The 22,108-nt window shown below is 33.7% G+C and overlaps 1 protein-coding gene across 1 annotated transcript in view; it reads right to left on the reverse strand.

The window, feature by feature from the left end:
* The window catches only part of CSMD3 (CUB and Sushi multiple domains 3), a 1,224,761-nt gene that overhangs the window by 93,595 nt on the left and 1,109,058 nt on the right, over nt 1-22,108 (reverse strand). Inside the window, exons 43-47 of the mRNA XM_015145899.3 lie at nt 21,662-21,850; nt 20,750-20,927; nt 19,430-19,575; nt 3,833-3,913; nt 2,753-2,866 (exon numbers count right to left, since the gene is read on the reverse strand). Of these exons, the coding sequence (XP_015001385.2) occupies nt 2,753-2,866; nt 3,833-3,913; nt 19,430-19,575; nt 20,750-20,927; nt 21,662-21,850 (708 nt within the window). The remainder of the gene's footprint in view (nt 1-2,752; nt 2,867-3,832; nt 3,914-19,429; nt 19,576-20,749; nt 20,928-21,661; nt 21,851-22,108) is intronic.

Here is a 22,108-nt window from a genome sequence, read left to right on the forward strand (position 1 = left end):
TAATAACTTGAAAAGAAAAGACTACTTGAAAACTGGCCAGAACTAATACATGACTTTTTGAAAACTGACTATATAATAGAGTTTAAAATATAGTATAGATAAAGCTAAGAGTTATTTTCTACTTTTTTTGGATATTACTTCAGTTCCTTCCGCTTCAACCCAGGATTTTCCTTCATGGATATAATTTTGAGATTAAAAATATTGAATAACTGGCATCAGGTCATTTGTTCTCCACCTAAAAAGAGAACTCTGACATTGCTTTTCAAAAAATTTAAAAACACATAAAAAAGAAAAAGATAAACCTGAAGACTGGAAGCCATATGGAATATATGAGTCAAAGACAAAAAAGTAGTAAATATGTGGCTACGACAGATTGAAATGAGTGGTATGATCCAATATACTTTACTACAAATACACAAATTAACATATTCTCACATTGTCTAACATATAGCAAGAAGCTTGACAGTCACCTAGAATAACAGTAAATATTTGTTGATTGTAACTATATGCTAAGACACTGTTAAACACCATTGGTACATTCTCTCTCTTATCACAACTTTAAAAATCTGTAGACTTTTTATCCCCATTGTAAATACGAGAAAACTGATGGCCAGAAAGTTTAAAGCGCTCAAAGTCTCCCAGATTCAGTTGGAGCCAATGTTTTTAAACCAGAAAATGGAAGCATCCATTAGATTTCACTTACAACAAACTCTACAGAAAATCATATTTGGTATTATTTTCCATGTTTTAAGTGAGACACACAGAGCTACAGAGCATCTAAAGAAGAAGAGAGAACAAAAATGATACTGCTATGTTTTTAGGAAAAGACAAAAAATTTTTTAATGGACTAAAAACGATGTAGATTAATTCTAGCCGATTCCAAATGACTGTCTTAGCAAGCTTGTGTAATAAACTCAACAAAGCAAAAATGTAAAGTCAGCTTTTTGGCTTAAATGCCTGGTGAACTAATTAATAGAGAAACTCTACATAAACTCATTCTAAAGGATGATTTATTAACTTAATTGGCTAGTATCTGAAGTGTTATCAGGGAGAAAAATTTACTCTGTTTTCTATATTCTCCACAGCACACAGAACAAGTTCAATTACTAATTTACAGGAGATTCCAATTTGGGGAATAAGACATTGAAAGTCTGAGAGACAAAAAAATTGTAAAATATCTAGCTTATCTGAATGTTATATTTACTTTAATTTTTATAAAATTTATTGAATTGGGATTCAGATATAAGAACAAGAGGCTTGCCCTCCAAGAGCTCACAATGTAGTTTTTATTGGGGTCAAGACAGAATGCAGTTATATAATTGGCTCATTGACATATCCCATGTCTGCTCAACTTTTTTTCCCATGTGTAAGCCCTCAAATGTTGAGCCTCTGTCTTCTCTATTTGTGTATCTAAATATCTGAATATGAAACCTACATAATTCTAAAGGTCTAGAGAGTAGCCTTACATGAAGGAAAAAGCTGAATGAATGACATCTAAATGTCTGGAATATATAAGTGATAGACTTCAGAATTCTCAACCAACTTCAAGATGTTCTAATAGCATTAAGACCATCAGAAATTCTCACACTGGCTCCCATTTATACCCTCAAACCTGCTTTTCTGCTTATCTTTTTGCTACCATCAAAGCCTCCTGTAATCTTTTTATCTTCTTGTAAGGCTTTCAATTATCATATGTTTAGAATAAAAATCAGAAGTTACTTTAGACTTGTGATAGCAGCTAAGATACTGCACAGGAAACAGATTTCCAGTATTCTCAGGAATTAATCCCAAAGAAGGAATTAATCCAAAAAAAGCTAGAAAGAATAATAAAATACAACTCAATTGTATTCAACTTAATCAACATTTATGATAATTGTGTGTTAGGCTCTGTTCTGGGCCTAGGGGCTACACAAATGAAGAGTAAATGTTTTTTGAACATCACAGCTTAGCACATCATTCAAGGTTTATCTTTGCCTTACTCTTTTAACGCAGTGAATCCTTGAAGTCCATGCCCTGTTGTTTTTCACTTCTCTATCTTTGCATATGTATCTGCCACTTAGACCACCCTCTCTCTCGCTCTGTTCTACCAGAATAAGTCTCACTGTCATTTGGAATTGTATCTCATGACTCAGGCAACAATGCTTCCACCAAGCTTTCCCTGCCCCATAAGTGGCTAAAAATTATATGAATCTACAGCTTCCTGGTCTCTTTCCCTAAACACTGTACTGCTATCCCCTGTATGACTGCCATAGTACCTTTCCATGACACATCCACAGCAAGGGCCACTTAAAATTTATTTATTTTTTGTTACTTTGCTTGTTTATTTGCTTTTTTTCCTCAGATCCTCATTATATAACAGGTACTCAATAAAGTTTAATAAGTCTAGTGGTTAGATCGGAAGCTCTTTCTAAGTAAAAGCAATCAACATTGAAACCTTTATTTTAAGTGATTTCCCTTTCTCTCCACCTCCATTCCCACCCCGAAGAGCAAAATAATTGGAGTAAGTTGAACGGACTTCATGCTAAACCAGAAAAATTTACCCTTGAAAGAATCAAAGATGTTTAGAGTTAAATCTGATGAACAGTGGATTATTTCTAAATGAAATAGCACATATGAGTTATAAAACTTATAGCATTGCTTCCAGTTAAATATTTCTTATTTATATAAACAGATTTTTCTCAGTCTTACCTATATTAAGTTAAACATAAAGCAAATATTTTAGAAATAGATAACCATAAGAACTATTGAATACCTTGACAAACTGGAGGTGCTCCATCCATCTGCAGTCGTTCTCCTAATCTGCACGTCAGAATTGCATTACCAACTAAAGTAAATCCTGGAAGACACTGATACCTAATAATATCACCTATTAAAAAAAAGAGGGGAGGTTTCATATAAGCAACAAGGTGATGATAAAAATAAATATTTCAATTGTAAGAGAATATTTTATCCTTTAGTTATTTTCAATCAGTATAAAAATGTTATTAGGTATAAGTAGGAGTTATATTCAAAATATTGAAAAACCAGTATATAATAGTCATTGATCAATGAGGACCGAAGGCAAAAGTGAACTGCCATTCCCTCTGTACTGGTGCATGCTGACTGGATATAAGCAATAGTCATAACGAAATAATTTAGTTGATATAGGTGAGATAGGCAACAAAAATACAGCAAGTAGTTAGAAGGCTTTCTATTTATTGCTTTTGTATCTGAATTAAAGTTACATCGGTCACTAATAGTTTCTTTGTGTGTTTCAACCAAAATCAATATAATAATAATAATGAATAATAAAAGTTTACTATGGCAACATTAAGATGTCTTCGTATATAATTTTTTTGAAACTGTGTGGCATTAATTATTTGGGTTGAACTTCCAACTCAGTTTTAAACCAACTTTATGATTAAACTGAGTAGAATCGACTAAGCATTTTCCAAGATATGAAAATGAAATATGACTTCTAATATGCCCTACAAACCATTCATTCTGCCAAGTCAGGCATAGGTCTGAATTCAAAGAACAAAGGTTAGAACTACAGTGTCAGAAGGCAGCAAAATAACAGTTTGGAAAGAACCATCAGAGTAAAGTTAACGGGTTCAAATTTTAATACGTTTTCTAATTGTACATTCCAGAAAAACAAAATTACTTTTTCTTCTCTAATATTCCCTTTCCTCTTTTCACTCCTCTCCCTTCTTAAAAATTCTAAATAATCTCTATCAACACAGGGAATGAGGATCTCAAGTCAGGCTATTACTATTCTTTATTTTGGCTTATTTTTAAGCAAATAGTTCTGCCAGCTGTATGTTTTCCTTGAAAATAATTTAACAGCCTTTACCTATTTCAAATTCATCATCTTCCGTCAACATTTCAGCATTGGGTACAGGTGGTGGAGGTTGGCACACCCTTAGTTGATAGGCTATAAAAATAAACAATGTGTTTATTCCTTTTTTGAGCAGCTACATGTATTCACATATGCAAAAAAAACAAGAAAATCATCAAAGGTTGTTCAAAAAGAATAAAAATAAATTACATAATTTATCAAGTTTCAATTACATCTTTATTTTTAAAAATATACTACAACATTACAAAATATTTTCCCATGGTAACAATGCTTACTTTTTATTCCTTATTTCTTACCCTTATTCTAGTCCTTCTTGTTATGTGGTTCAAAACACTTTGTTTTTTTCCTCCTTTGCATGATCACAATTTGGAATCATGTATTCATGTTTGCTTACTTGCTCAATGCCTATCTTTCCCAATACACATCACTGAATCCCCTGAACTTACCCTTAGCAAAGTGCATGGCATACAGCAATAATTGCAAACAAATACTCAGTGTTTACTTTATTCCAGGCAATATTATAAATACTTAACTCAATCCTCGCAAAAAAAAAAAAAAATTCTTATTTAATTTATGTTACTATTTCTTAATTGCCCCCATTCTTTAAAAAAGAAAACTGTTAAAGAGAGTTAAAAGTTTTCCCAAATCACATAGCTATAACATGACAGAGCTGAGGTTTGAACCTAGGTAGCCTGGCTCCAGAGCCTTGTCTCACCATGCTACTTTAATATAATTATAAGATGTCTGTTTGTCAAATGTCATGTTTCTAATTATTATATCATTTGAACAGGTCATCCTATTGGATAACATTGGCATTTGTAATCCAATTTGTAATTGAAAGGCCACCATGACAAAGTCTCTATGAATCCAAGCTTCATGCCTACTATCCCCACATGATATCTAAAATCTACAACAAAATCCTTTGCTTGATTGAAGTCTTTTTTTATCTTAAAGTCTTCCAAAAATGTACTATACTCATATTCATTCAGGAAACATGTTTTATACTATTATAACATCTGAGGCAAATTGTTTTATATGCCTATTTTTACTACTTAAACTTAGAAGTTCTTTATGTACTCAATGTGCCGATAAAGAGAATGAGACTCAAAAGACACAGTAGCTTATACAAGACCACACAAATAGTATAGGACATAGACAAAAATTGAAGTGTATATCCTCTAATTTCAAAGTGCATTCAACACTACTCCTATTGCAAAAAAAAAAAAAAAAGTATTATGTGAGCATTGAAGAGTATCAACTAGACCAGGTCAGGAAGATTCCTACAGTAGGAAAAGAATGAGATATACTTGAAAGAAGGAGTAAAATTTTTCCAGTTCTAAAGAGTAATCCTGAGGAGAAGAGCATTTCAGGTGGAGGATAAAACTTGAACAAAAACTTGGGCAAAGCATAAAATCATTAATTCATCATCATCCAACAAAAAGCTACTTATAAGAGATTAATTGGCTAATAAATGTTCAGGTTACTAAGGATAAATAAAAGAAAAACTTTTCAAAATGTAGATCTAGAGAGATGAAACAAAAAATAAATGTGTTTTAATTTTCTTCTGCAAATTGTTATCTGTCCCTTCAAACATCTTCCTTCCAGTAGTTTAGCCTGTTTATAAAAGCACTTGTTGTGCATGGATGTTAATTTGCAAGTAAAACACCACTGTACAGAAGAGTTACTGCTAGAGAAGAAAGACTTGCTGGGAAAGAACTCCATAGCATAAAGTATAACCCAGATTTTTCATAAAATGTTTGGTGGATAGTAATTAGGAATTTTGAAAATTGTTTTCCTGAACTTATTACTTAAAGGGGGTACAGTGATAAAGGTAAAAGGTAATTGTAAGAAATGCCAAAAATGTAAGAAAAAAGGGAGAAGACATGGGGAGCCCTACACAGAGAAATCTTTCTGAGACTATGCTTTAGAGAAGATTTTGACTGGTCTTATCATAGAATAGAGATCAACTCAGAAATTACAGAAATGTAGAGATGCTCATGTCTGTATTATTTTGCTTGTGCTTTCCTGTGAAGTTATTTTAATCTTCATGCTAATCCCAAATTGTTTTATTATTTTAAATAAGAAACATTTTTTATGTGGAATCCATGACTATTATCATCTGTGGAATATGCTGAGAATGACCGAGATAACTCAGTTGCAGGATTTAAAAGATCAAAGGTTGTAATTTTTTACTAAAGAAGACTATGATGCTCAGAGTTATTATGTTACTTTTCCAAGACCATGTGGGTGCTGTAAGCTAATGTCTTATTCTCTGTTCTTTCCTATCACTGTCAGTTTTATAAAATGTATCCCTAAAAGTTAAGGGATCACTGTCAGCCCATGGAGGGTCTGAGGTATAATTTCCTTACCTCCCAACTCTATTTCAAGGAGAACAATTCTATTCTTATCAACTTTATAAATTTGAATTCTGAACAAACTTTCCTTTAAATAAACTTTCTACATTGTTACCTAAGTGATTCCCTTGATTCCTTTGGCTAAAATTCTGACTTTGTGTCTCAATTCCCAATTCTATATTGCCAGGCTAAAAATCTTTTGTGATCTCTTCACGCCTCCCTTTCCCACCCCTCACTGTTATTTTCTAATCACAGAACCCTTTTCGTGGCACATGTAAACACGACTTGTTCAAAGTGTGTTATTTTCCATTTATTTGCATACTTGTTCATTGGGTCCCTATGTAGACTTTCAGAGGCTATTTGTTTATCTACCTTTTTCACTATCCAGGAATTAGTTCTTGTCACTATACTTACAATTCAACTAATATTTGCTGATAACTGACAGAGTGTAGGTTTCTTCAGGAGGGAAACAACCTCTCAACAGTCTTCCCTAGGATGACTCCCAACTTTAAAATTGCCAGTGGGGATGAAATAGAAACAACTGAGTGTCAGAGAATGCTACACATTGAAATATAGGCAAGATCTGGCTAAAATACTTTTCAAGGTCGAACTAGGTAATTTTGAATAAATAGTAAAAGAGAAAGCAATAATGAAAAACAAACAAACAAACCTCTTTTCATCTGTTTCTCTTTTAACTTTTGAAGGCCAAGCACTACAAAAGTTTCAATCGTAAGCAGCTCACAGAAATTCTGTTTTCAAACTTCATCAATCTCTACTAGTATGTTCTTTAACATAACTTTATGATTTGTCCTACGTGTTTCCAATCTTGCTACCAACATCTCAGTCTAGATTCCTGCCATTTCATTCCTGATGTACTGGGTTGAATAGTTTCACCTAAAATTCATGCCTTTCCTGGAACCTAAAAATGTTATTTGCAATAGGATTGTTGCAGACGTAATTGGTTAACTTAAAGTTGTATAGAATTATGGGGATAACCTTAATTCAATATGACTAGTGTCCTTATAAAATGAAAAGAGACACGGAGATGTTCACACAGGGAGGACGGCACATGATGATAAAGGCTCAAACTGTGGTGATTCATCTATAAGCTAAGGAATGCCAAAGATTGCTTTGAAGCCATCAGTTTGTGGTACTTTGTTTCAGCAGCCCAAGTAAACTAATACGCCTGTGTTATTAAATTGGCCTATAGTGTGTTCCTTACCTTCAGTGTCTCCCTGATACTACCCTTCTTACATTCACTTCACTAGATGTAAGGCAGTATTTATCTGGAATCCACTGTGTACAAAGGACTCTGAAAATTCCTTTACATGCCTCTTTCATTAATCAATAAAATGCCACATCAAAATATGTGTAAATTACTCATGTTACCAAAAGAGATACTAAATTTCATAATGGCTGAATTGTTTGCCCAATTCACACAGCCAGAATTTGAACCAAGTTCCACTATAAAATTAAGACACATTGTCTCCCAGATTTATAGATAAATAAACTTCATTTGGAATATCATTTTGTCACTGCTATTTCCCTGTTATCAATTTGCAGCGTTTTTTTTTAATGGCCTACAGATTGATTTATCATCTTAGATAAAGCAAGATCGTTACCCTAATTCTCACCAATCCCTCACATGAGATGTCTGCTATATCCGGCTGAACTTTCCTGGGTCCTTTGTATTTGCCATGTTCATTTCCTATCCCACACCTTCATTTTTGGCAATCTTGCCAGCCTAGAAATTGGCACAACAATATTTAGCATTTAGTGTTTTATTGTGTTGAATTGTTTTATGTATTGATTTATGTTCCATGTATAGCTTAAGTATTTTGTATTGTATTTGCATTTCTGACAATACCTAACACATTTAATTAAGTTGTTTATTAAATAAGTTATTATTGAGCTCCTATGATGTGCCAGATGTCAGAAACCATAATAGGTGCTGGGAATGCAAAGGTAAGCAAAGCAGACAGAAGCCTGCTCTATACATGCTAATAGTTGATGAGAAAGATATTAATTAATTAGTAGAATTTAACTAGTTGAAGCAAGGGCTGTATGTGTGTGTGTGTGTGTGTGTGTGTGTGTGTGTTTTCTGGAGAGGAATGATAGCCCTGGTGAGAGAGAGGAGGGAGTGAAAAGAGCAAAAATCAGGGGCTAAATCAGACAGGACTGTACAAGTTATACTCGGGATTTCATTTATTTTAAGCTGAGACCAATGGGAGGCCTTTAAAGAGATTTAAGTTGGAGAGGAATGTGGTCAGATTTATCCTTTAAAAGATCACTGTGGCTGTAGTCAGAAATTTTTAAAAAGCACACACACAATTGGAAGAGGACAAGAGTGGATAGCAAGAGACTACTAGAATCTATGTTGCAGTGGGTGTTAAATAAACAATTGCTGATAGAGTCTACAAAACTTCATAGTGTCCCCAAATGACTTATGCATTAAATTAAAAGTCTTGATTATGACCTCCAAGGATTTCTAACTTTGTCTAATTAACTTCACCCCCACCTATTAACCAGCTTATATTTTTAGCTACAAATAAACAAAAATAGTTTATCTCCTCTACTTAAAATTCAAGTACCACTGATAGGCATGTGGCCTATCATCCTCACTTCTTAAAAAATGGTAAACCACATCTCTTCATTTTTAATACTAAATTTCAAAAAATCAAACCTGTCTACAACCTCTTACTGTAGTCTTTTTCATTACTCCATCAACAGAGTTCTCAAATGCTTGAGAGTTTAGTATTTGATGATATAGCTAAAACTTTATGTTCTATATGATTTTCTTTTGTCTCTCATTTTCTTGAAATCTGTCTTCCTAGCTCTTTTATAACTTTGAACATGACTAAAACAAGAGATGTCTTCACTGATAATGCTACATAAAGTTGATCCTTTGCAGTTAACTTTGTTTCACAGTCTGGTAATTTTCACAATCTGTAAGAATTATGTATTTGTTTACTCTCTATTTTCTTATATTTGTTTATGTATTTGTTTACTATTTTCTTATACCAGAATGTAAGCTCCATGAAAGCAGGCACTTTTGCTTTTCTTATTAACTACTAACTCTTTAGGGCATAATCCAGTGTTTGGCACATGGCAGCATTCAGTAAATATGTGCTGAATGACTAAATGCTAGAGAAATGAAAGAATGAATGCTGAATTAGTGTGTATACATACATATATATATAATGTATAAGTATATATATGAATGAGTATATATGTATAATATATAACACATTCTTATGGTCTTGAGTATGGACATAGTCTAGACTCTTTGGCTCTTTGAGTTCAAATCCTGTTTTGAACACTTAAAAATTGGGAACACTTGGGCAAGTTATTTATCTTTCCACCTTGCTTTCCTCATTTATAAAATAGTAATAATTTTATGCCATCCCAAAGGGCAGTTATGATAATCAAATGGGTTTACACATGCAAAGCACTTGGAATACTGTCTGGCACATTTTAAGCATTTTAAGCTTATCTTTTAATAAGAATAAACCACTATGATATCAAATTGGGATTCTATTTCTTCAAGATATTTGATATTCATAAATAAATAACAAATATTAATAATTCCTGCTTTTCTTAACTTTCACTTCTTATTTCTAAAGGACATTTTGATTTGGCAATTATTTACAGAATTATGAATAAAATTGAGACATCTCATCTTTCTTGGTCAAAGAAAAGGGTGTAATGACTGTGAGATGTGATGCATCAGACGTTTTGTAATTGAAGGCAACAAAGGGGAATTAAACGTTGTGCAGCTCTGCTTCTCTTTCTGAATGTGTTTCTATCAAACCAATCAACATCATAAAAAATATACATAATCCAGTTTGTATTGATAACTACACTTGTGCACAAAGCAGGCTGATCAAATATTTACTCTAGAACCAGACCAATGGTTCAAATCTCGGTCTGCTGTTTGCTACTTCCATCACCGTAGGCAAACTGCTAAGAATCTGCTTCAGTTATCTCATCTGTAAAATAGACATAAAGCCAAGATTGAGTTAAAATATTATAAAGTGCTTTGAATAAGGCCTGAGTGTATTACCAGTTAAGAGGGAGGGTACATCCCCTGTTTGACAAATATTGGCATCAGCATTTCTGCTGTGATGATGTTTGTACCCGATACACATATAACTTCAATCTGACATGACCTTCCTCAGAATGGGTCATTCGAAGCACCCATGTGACTTCGCAGAACGTATCTAACCACTTGTTTGTTTCTATTCTGATTTAAATTGGATATTATTGGCCAGGCACAGTAGCTCACGCCTGTAATCCCAGCACTGTGGGATGCTGAGGAGAGCAGATCACTTGAGGTCAGGAGTTTGAGACCAGCACAGCCACCTGCAGGGACAGGTGAAAAGCTGTCTCTACCAAAAACACAAAAATTAGCCAGGTGTGGTGTTGCACACCTGTAATCTCAACTACTTGCGAAGCTGAGGCAGAGGAATCACTTGAACCCGAGAGGCAGAGGTTGCAGTCAGTTGAGATTGTGCCACTGCACTCCAGCCTGGGCGACAGAGCGAGACTCTGTCTCAAAAATAAAATAAAATAAAATAAAATAAAATAAAATAAAATAAATAAGATATCCTTGTTTTACATTGATGTACATTATGTCGCAGTATAAAATTCATGAGTTTAGCACCACATTTCATCATCCTATATAATATATGTGTCTGTGGTTTCAAAACTCTTGGCACAGTGCTCTGGAAATCACTTAAGAAATACTAATTAATAAATCAAATTAACACAATACCTAATTCTCTATAAAATATATGCTTTGGTTACTCAGGAAGAAGGTAAATAGGTCTGGTACAAATAGATCCAATATTGTATAGGTTAGAATCCTAGACAAACCGGAAATAATCTTAGAAATCATTTCTCCTAGACTCCTTAAGGGGTGGTAGGAAGATGACCTAAATAAGTGAAATGAGGTGGACAAGGTCACACATTCAGTTACTGGTGGAACTGAAATGATTAAGTCATATAAATTATGTCATCTAAATTTTAAATCGCATGTGCATATATTTTAGTCCATGTTTTTCATGGATTGTTTCATTTAGAAACAGTTTGCAGCCATGACCATTAACAGAAAAGCTGCACAAAATAGGTATTCACACTTTAAAAACACATATTGGAACTAAGTATGTGTTCTCTTTAGAAGAATCATTTTGCCGGGCGCGGTGGCTCACGCCTGTAATCCCAGCACTTTGGGAGGCCGAGACGGGCGTATCATGAGGTCAGGAGATCGAGACGATCCTGGCTAACACGGTGAAACCCTGTCTCTACTAAAAATACAAAAAACTAGCCGGGTGCGGTGGCGGGCGCCTGTAGTCCCAGCTACTCGGGAGGCTGAGGCAGGAGAACGAACGGCGTGAACCCAGGAGGCGGAGCTTGCAGTGAGCCGAGATTGCGCCACTGCACTCCAGCATGGCCGACAGAACGAGACTCCGTCTCAAAAAAAAATAATAATAATAATAAAATTAAATTTAAAAATAAAAAAAATAAAAAACAAGAATCATTTTATCTGACATGCCCCACCAACTTTTAAACACCATTTACTATCTAACAACTACATGAGGGCATCATATTCCACATGTCTATCTTCTGAGGATGATTATTATTTAAATAGTTCTCTGTTTTTGTTCCAACGTGCATAGATATCCGGTTCCTCATCCAACAAATACGTTTTTCGAAGCTGGTTTAAGATTTGATTCTGGCAACATTTTTTCGTTATTTTTAATTTTCTATTTTCTTTGCAATGAAACATCCAACCCAATTCCAGAAAAGAATGCTGCATGTATCTACTTCTATTCAATGCGCTATTAAAGACTTCTTCAAAAAAGACACAACAGAACACTGGCAAATTGCCATTCCTTCTCCAAACCAAAAAAAGGACAAGCACATAACCTTTCTGCCAAGTAAGGACACAGTATTCCTCACAGAGGACAGAAATAATGTTGCATCTTCCCTTATAAACTCTAAGCTCTATATAAGCCCCAGTGTACTTCAGTGCTCTTCCAGATTAGTTCAAGTATGATAATCTCATGATTTGGGGAAGATTTTGGGGATAACAAACGTTGACAATTTTATGTTCTGTTATGCAGTTTTGGCAGCGTTATTTTTAAAGTTATCTGAAACAAGCTTAAGCTATTTCACTTGAAAGCAGAGCTAAGTGTATTGAAATTAATGCTATCTTAATTTTAATGAAGAGAAGAAAACAATAAATTTGTTTTCCATTTTGCAGAAAATCTGCCAGTGGGTTGACATGAACATAGAAGTGTGTTCCAGCAGGGTTTAAATTACTTTACAATATCCCTTTTACACCACTAATATTTTATATTCAGTTTGTTTCTCTGACTCTATAAGGGAGAATATTAGAAATCAAGAGAAAATGCTTATTTGGATTTAGAGATGAGAGACAGAAAGTTTCTATCATGAAGAATGAAAATGAATCAACGATATGGTTTGGTTCTACGTCCCCACCCAAATCTTATCTCAAATTGTAATCCCCATAAGCCCCATGTGTTGAGGGAGGGACCTAGTGGGTGTGGTTGGATCATGGTGGTGGTTTCCCCCATACTGTTCTCATGAGAGTGAGTGAGTTCTCATGAAATCTGATGGCGTTTGACAGTTCCTCCTTTACACACTCTCTGTCTCCCCTGCCAACATTTAAAACGTGCCTGCTTCCCCTTCCGCCATGACTGTAAGTTTCCTGAGGCCTCCCAAGCCATGTGGAACTGTGCATCAATTAAACTTCTTTCCTTTATAAATTACCAAGTCTTGGGCAGTTCTTTATAGCAGTGTGAGAATGGACTAATACAGTCAACAAGAAGTCACTCTTATTATTTTCCTAGAAAAGAAATAACAGAAACTATTGTGAAACAAAACTATTCGGATATCTCCTGGATTATTTTAAGAACATTTCAGTATCTGTTGCGTGAATTGTCTTCTTCACATGCAGACAGCTAATTTAAGGTATCCTGTCTTAGTGCTGAGCCTATTGAAATCTGAAAAACAATGTGCCAAAGGCCTCTTCTCTACATTGTTGAGTTCCCTGGCATATAGACCTGGCTCTAATTGATAGGCCATTGTCTCCTGTTAAACATAAACAATTTCCCTAAAAACTAACAGCAGGCAAGGTAATTCTTTGACCTCGTTGAAATAAGACAGAAATAAGACCTTTCCATAGTCATAATCAGAAAACAAGAACACTGTTCAAATCCTCAAAATGACAGAGTCTTCCACCTCAGCCAACCTTAGTGAATAGTATTTCCACACTAATTATATAGGTATATTACATTCCCTCCACCTTCTAGAAAAAAAAGTTAAGATATCCAATCATAAAACTGCTCCAATTTTCTGACAGCACCCAATCCAGAAGAAAATTATGTTTCCTTGAACTCCTCCCCAAACCATCTCATACAGTCGAATTCCTATATCAAGACTCTACTGACACACTTTTGCTGAGATCACAGAGTCCCTCATCATATGCTGTCTCACTCATTATCACAAGTTAATAAATCTAACTTTTTTTTTTAACAGAAATTGTGTTCCTGAAAATCTTTGGCTGGAGGCAACAGAAAGTAAGATATTTAAGAAAATAAATACCATACTTTATCAACTGGGCATATACATACAGTGAAGTGTCAAAAGATAGTAATTTTGACATAACTTTTAGTCTTTTGAGTTATAATTAAGTAGTCATTTAAGTCATTTAACTAATAGTAAGTGGTATTTTCCTTTCCTCCTAACAGTTTTAGCAGTTTGGTTTTTAGCTCTATCGCTTCATTTTATACACACATGCACACACACACACACACACACACACACACACACACACACACACACATTATTACCTGATGTCCATATCCCCCATACTCTCTGGATATCAAATAATAAAACCCTTTATGGGTTCTGTGCTCTAGTTATTACAATACAAAAGGAGGTCAGGTCTTCAGGTTATGTGAGGCAAAGGGGTCACACAGTTAAAGGCAATCGTGATTTATGCTTTATATAAAGCATGTCCTTACATCTGCAGCAGTCTCTTTTAGGATGAGACTTTGTGAAGTTAAATATACTTGTTTCCAAATACAGCATTTATTGTAAAAGTAGCATAACCATAAAAGATGACCTGAAACACATTACAGGCCTTTTAAATACATTTCTTAAAAATAATGAGTCATTATGTAATCAACTCATTCTTCAATAGAAAATGTGCTAATAACAGAAAATAATGAATAACATAATTATTAAATCACATTATGCTAAGAAAATCTTCCACATAGAAAGTGAATTTCCCTAATACATTGTTATTAGAAAAATCGAGTATCCTGGATAATTGGCTTAAACACCATAACATAACTTCTGTATTAAATTAACAAATACATATTGTGGCTATACTCTAGTTGCCGATTATTTTGAGTGACACAAGTCAGATCTCAACAAAACTTTTACTTTCTCTTGGCCCAGTGACCACAGCACATTTTAGAAACTATAAAGAATACACTGAGCTGTGATAAATCTATCAATGTACTATTACTACTTTGTAGATCTTTGGGAAATGAAGCAATAAGAAGCTTAAAGCTCCAAGTTATAATTAGGAGGCATATTGAGAAAATGAGATGACCCATCATATTGCTAAAACTGAAAATCACTTTGACTAAATGTTTAAAGAACAATTGGGTTTATATACCATTAAATATAATCTATTCATAAGATAATACCAGCTTAGAACATTGCCTGGCACTTAATAAGAATACAATGGATTTTAGCTGTTGTTATTGTTGTTTTGATTTTTCAAAAACGGATCATTCTTTGAAGTCAGGCAGACCTATTTTGAATTTCAACTAGCCTTTCTTCTTCTTGGTTCTCTGGTTTTATGTAGGTTGTGTGGTTTTTCACTCAGTTTGTTCATTATTAAAATGAAGATAATAATACTTACCTCATAGGGTTATTATGAAAATTAGCAATAATACATGGAAAGCACCTAGCACAGTGCTCAGCATATTAAATTTTCAATAAATGGTTGTTACCACTAATATAGTGATGGTTATACAAAGTCACTGCAAAAAGAACACTCAGTTAAATTTATTTTGGGTAATTTATCTTTTAGGGGGTCATTAATTAGGACTGAATATTATTATTAATTATAAACCAACCTCATCTTGACTCTACAGCAGATATGAAAAAAAATGTGGTCTTACTTTAGGAAACCATAGTTATAGCAACACAAAGAGAGACAAAAACATTTCCTCAAATGAGAAAAATATATGATATCTGAGGTAAAGTGCCTCAGCATTTACGCCTGTCCTATTTTTTCATTGCAGAGAGCTTTCATTTTGCAAAGCTTTTTTATGAATGTTATTTTTGATCATAAAAGACTTTATGAAGGTGATGTTTTATAAAAGACAGATGGCTGCCTGGATCTCATAAAGGAAGTTAGGTTAGAGAGAAAAACACACATTTTTTTCTTCTCTTTTCAAGTATATTAAAAATATATTAATAAATAAAACTTAAATAATCAACGTGACCTTAAGAAAATACACAAAAATATTGAACTGTCAACTTTATAAAATAAATATACAATTCTTGAGAAAATCACTTCTGAATTATTAAGCAAGGGATATCAGAAGTAACTATGAAGTCTAAGAGGATATAAAGAAAACTGGGTGGGTGAGTAAATCATTCAAAGATTAGGTATACTCAACCAGCTTAAAATAAGTGTTAAGCTTATAATGAATTATATACTCAGTTTATTTATCAAAAATTCCAAATAATTTGACCAATTTTTTACTATTATGAGACTTCATTTTGACATTGAGCCTATAGCTCAAATTAGTATTAACAGGCATATCTTCTTGTTTTTGTTAAGGAGGATGTGATTTAGAATTACACATTTAGTAATTCTAAAATGATATTTTTAAAAGTTGTTACTAACACAGCTCAAATAAATACCAACAACTTTTTAAAGAGACTGAACACACACTTCCCACTGTAACACTAAAATACAGTCAATAAAAAAAATATAAAAAGGATAAGAACAAGAAATTTGTATCCTCAAAAAACACTCATTTAATAAACTCATAAGGCTTATAAAATAATACACCATATTGTAATTAGGTTTTCAAAAGTTTGGTAAGAAGAGTAAGTGTAATCACAGAGGTGATGGCAGTGATCACCATGAGTTCAAATTATTAAGAAGTGGAGGATATGGGACTTAACATAAAAAGACTTAAATAACTGAAGATGAGTTAAGAAACCAAGAGTAGTTATGATGGAGACAAAGATGTGATTTAAGAATAGAAGTTCAGGAGGCAGTGAGGAAACCAACCTGACTGAAGTTGTGTAGGGACTGGAGAGTAAAAATCAGTGAACTGGATTATAGGGTAGCTTTAAATTAGATTTACTGTAGGCCTCATGCATTCTTGAAAAGGCAGGTAAGGATGAAAGCAGTGCTTTAGAAAAGTTATCCTATTAGGGCTAGACAAATTGAAAGTATCAGTCAATTTTTAACATGAACTCTGGCTATGCTCCCAAACTTCAAGTTTATTTTAAAATTTGAGTGGAATCTCCATAGCTGTTGATTCAAACATTAGCCTTCATTAGGCTCTGGCATTTTTTTTTTTTTTTTTGCACCTTATTATAAAATCTAATGAATGAATGTCCTATTTGAAAAATCTAAAATGTGAGATAAGATATGGTATGGAAACAGATATTTACCGAACATCTGCTCTGCCAGGCATTATGCTAACTGTATATTATCAATTATCTCCAGTTCTCAAAATGTCTCCTCAATGTAAAGCTGACAATATTAACAATTACAATATTTCTACAGTTGAGCTATATAAAATTGCCCATAGGACTTTTTGACGAAAATTGGTTCAACCTAATACATGCCAGTAATTGGAGTAAATTATACATATATAATATGACATTTAATCCTCTCAGCAATTCTATAATATTGTTTTATAGCTGAGGAAAGTAGAGATCAAAGTGTAACTTGTCCAAGGTCAAATAGAAAATAAAGGGCTAAATGAATATTTGATCTGTTGTTTGTTTGTTTGTTTGTTTGTTTGTTTGTTTAGAGATAGAGTTTCACTCTTGTTTTCCAGGCTGGAGTGCAATGGCACCATCTTGGCTCACTGCAACCTCTGCCTCCCGGGTTCAAGAGATTCTCCTGCCTCAGCCACCTGAGTAGCTGGGATTACAGGGATGAGCCACCATGCCTGGCTAATTTTGTATTTTTAGTAGAGATGGGATTTCACCATGTGGAACAGGCTGGTCTCGAACTCCTGACCTCAGGTAATCCTCCTGCCTTGGTCTCCCAAGTGCTGGGATTATAGGCATTAGCCACTGCACCTGACCTTGACCTGCTTTTTTCTTAAGCAATTCCATTTCTATCACACATGTCTCAAAACCCACTTGCAAAAGTCAAGTGACATTTTGAAATGAGGATATATGTTTATATATTCATATATGTGTATGTTTAAATCCACATTAAGATTTTGTGTTTATGTGTAGATATCTATTATCCACATATTTTTATATGAATGTGCACATTCTGTCTCCTACACACACACACACACACAAACATACAACACTGACATCCTTTCCTTTGATAATATTTTCCCCTTGAAATGTCTCCTAAATTTTATAAAAATTTTATACTTCCTGTAGGGTTATCTTGAAGATATTTATAGTTCTTCAGCGAATAGTCCTTTCTTTATGATTGCAAGCAGTACATAAAAAGATTTTAAAAAATTAAGTAGAAATCCTTGTGGAGATAAAATGTACATAATATAGTTTGGCAACTAATTCATTTTTTTATCTTAATGATAATGTATTAGTTCCTGAGTTTTGATTATCAAAGTAATAATTCTATTGTTTCAGCTTTAGGCTATATCTACAAACTGCCAGCATTAATGATCAACTCAGTAGGAAAGGCAAAAAAAAATATTTTTTTTTAAAAAAACACCCCAAATAAAAGTTGTCTGACTGAATACCCAACTTTCCAGATGAGATCAGCACATTCAGGGTGGTATGGCCATAGACTGAACCCCTGACTTTGCAATTGGTTATGCTGGATTGCATATCAGTCTGGATGACAGTGGATCACTACAGAGAAACTAATTAGATACCATCTAATTGACTGATAAGTGCTCAAATTAAGCAACTCAAATATTTTATGATCAACTTCTGACTGGATACAATGTGCTTTAAATGTCTTTGAACACAATCACAGTTGATTTACAATATTTTTCACAGAATATCAGCTTTAAGTATCAAATATTTAGCTACTTTATATTAAAAAGGTGAAACGCTAAGTCATACATTATGTAATGGGTAAAGCACCTGTCCATCCTCACATTTTCATATAATTTTTGCAAACTTAATTTAGTAGATTATTGGTCTTGTGAAATGCCCATGGAATTAGTCTAAGTTATATGAGGCAGAATGTGTTTTAATGAGACTATGGTCATAGCAGATAAAAGGATGTATCATTATAGATAAATAACCATTTTCTTATTGATAATGGAACACAATTGATTAAGGATTTAAAAAAAAATAAAGAAGAGAAACACCTCTGTGAAACCTTCTCAATGTCCTTTCAAAAAGTTAAGCTTATGAATACCGAGCCCAGAACAAAGGACCCTATACAATGAAATAAAATTGAGACTATACATAAATTATTCCACAGCAGTAAAAGCTATGAACTTAATGATCTGGAATAGTCACTTAAAACTGTAAGATTCTAGAATAGACACAGTTTTGAAACAAGAGTATAAATGAATGAGTAATGTGATCCAAAGCATAAAGATACTGAATCCTAATTTTAGAAAGATTCACAGCAGGTTGAATAGATTAAACATTTTGTATAGGAAAAAAAATCTATTGATGTCTCAAAATTACATGCAATAAAGTATGAACAGCTGGTTCTCTTTTATTGGTTTTCATGCAAAAATGATTATTTTCCACTGGGTAATTACTGACTGATTTATCTCCTATATCCATTTGCTCACATTTTAATGTCCCTGAATACTTAGAAGAGGTCATCTTTTGCAAGGAAATGTGTTTGAAATGCTAAAGTTACTGTGATTATAAAATTTCCAAATTTAATACCTTTTCAATCATTGGTTAAATATATATTACATTCAATTTTTTTCCAGAACAAATTAAACAGTACCAAATGAAATAGGAACTCTCAGATAATACCAACCGTGATAACTGAGCACAAAAAAGCCACTTGTTGTGAAATCACTGTGGAATTTGATTAGAATCTGATTTGAAGTACTGTAGACTGATTCCAAAGCGGTATTGCCACTGAACTGACCGATCTGAGGTGAGTTTTGGTCTGGTCCATCCCTATGAGACAAGGATTGGGAAAGGAGGAGAGATCGAGATTGATTTTGGAAGTAGTTTTGAACGAAGTTCAATAAAGGTATTGCATATATTTATATTCTAACATATCAATAATAAAGATGCAGGAAGCTAACCAATGAGTGCAAATAATATATTTTATATCTATGTAGGTGACCACATATTTTTAAATGTAAAGTATAAAAACAGATTACATTTTTGACCTAAATGGAATGCACTCATATTAGTTATAATTAATACATTGTCTTTGTTTTTTTAGCAAAACTCTAGTGCTTTTAAGTGCTTGAGGTTTTCCCCCTTTTATTTTCTTCAGCAACAGTCTTGAGAATCACAGACTGTTAAAGTTACAACTCTTAGAACTCAGATGAACAAATTATCAGTTGTTAATTATTAATTCAGACACTTTCTTTAATATATTTGTATTTATTTATTTGTTTAGAGACAGGTTCTCACTCCATTGCCCACGCTGGAGTGCAGTAGGATGATCACAGCTCACTGCACTCTTGAACTCCCAGGCTCAAGGGATCCTCTCACCTCAGCCTCCTGAATAGCTGGGACCACAGGCGCATGCCACCATGTCTGGCTAATTTTTTATTTTTTCTAGAGACAGGGTCTCACTACGTTGCCCAGGCTGGTATTGAACTCTTGGGATGAAGAGATGCTCCCGCTGTGGCCTCCCAGAGTGCTGGGATTGCAGATGTGAACCACTGCACCCAGCCTTAATATATTTTTAAATAAAGATGTTTCAATTGACAAGACTGTAATACAATTAATTTTTATGACAGGAATCCACTAGTTATATTAAATAATTATAATTTCTTAAATTCCACTGACTTTTGTAAATAGAGAACTTCCATACTGTAAACTTAGTCTGTTAACTCCCTGTTTTAGCACATTAATTTAATAATATCTTTAAATCTTGTTTTCACCTATGAAGTCTTTATTCCACAATATTTACCTAGTTCGTGGGGCAAATAAGCCACAACCTATATCTCTTGTGTGTGAAATTCTACAAGACACATACTGTCAGTCTCAGTTACTCACTTCAATTCAAATATCAGATGACAATTTATAACAGAGTATTGTGATATATTTTTATTCCAACCTTGTTTTACTGTATACATAGTTGAATAAATCAATAGCAATAGTCCTGACTTACCATACAGTAATGAAATCATATATTGGTTCTGTTTGAAGGACAGTAAAATTGATGTAGATGCCATTCCCAGGGGGTACTCTTACAAGCCAAAAACAATCTTGAAAATTTGGATATTCATCGGGATACCCAGGAGAATAAATGGTGCCATTCATTGCAGTTATATTCCCACCACAAAGAGCTATGGAAAACATAACAAAACAAAATAATATTTAAAAATAACAATAAACTGACTATGGAGAAAAAGGCAAACATTTCAAGTATCTTAAGCATTATGAAACACATTTATGCTTTGTTTTTACTTCAGTTGAGGCATATATAATGAAGTTGGCAACAGTGCACAAAATACAGTCAACTTTTCTTTATTTTGCCACATGAGTTATGCTAAATAATTATTAATGATCACTAGATTAGTAAATTACATCGTCTTCTCTATTTTCAATTACATTGTCTTCTCTATTATTTAAATATTTTATATCAATGCAAAGACTTTAACTTTCATTTGCCTCTTACTATGTGTACATATAAGGCCTTACAAGAGGTTCGAAGCCTTTTATTTCAAAGGTTTTTCTAGAGGAAAGGAACTCAGTAGCAGTATCTGGGTTAGTGGTTTATATAAGAATGACTTAAATACACACAAACCCACATGCACCCCCTTCCCTTCCCCACACACATAAGAAAAGCTCTAAAGTGTGAATCAACTGTTTTTTTCACTCCCAGTAGGAAAGGTTAGGACTCCTGCCAATAATGATAAAATTGCTATTCATTATAGAGCCTCGGGGTTTAAAAAATATCTTCAGCTGAGAGACTATATATTTAGCATGCTATTGGAAGAGGAAGACAAGTGAAAAGTGCCAAAACAATATTAAAAACAGATGATATCACCTAAAAGATAGTTTCAAGGTAGAAGCATACCTTCACACCTTGGAAGTGGATGATTCCAGTTACGACTGACACCATGAAGGCACGTGAGAGCTGAATTTCCAATTAATGTGTATCCTGGGAAACATTCAAATGAAATGGTTTGACCCACAGTAAAATCATTACCAATTACAAAACCATTTCGAAACGGGCGTGGATCAGGACAGCTTTGCAACTGATAGGCTGGAAAGAGGAAAAAGAAAGACATTTTTTCTTTCCAAATTTCAGAGGCCACAGATAGGGTACTAGAGCAATTTTGCAACTTACAAATAGATGTGATGCTACTTGTAGTTGATTATAAATAGCAATTCAGGTTTATGATAAATGCCGTCAATGACCTGTGACAAAAATTTCTTCTCATGTCTACAATTTTCATATTTAAAATGTTAGCACGATTCATAAAAATGCATGCTTTCTTCACCTACTTGTGCAACCCAATTA

Source organism: Macaca mulatta, chromosome 8, assembly GCF_049350105.2.
Source record: "Macaca mulatta isolate MMU2019108-1 chromosome 8, T2T-MMU8v2.0, whole genome shotgun sequence".
Taxonomy (NCBI): Eukaryota; Metazoa; Chordata; class Mammalia; order Primates; family Cercopithecidae; genus Macaca; species Macaca mulatta.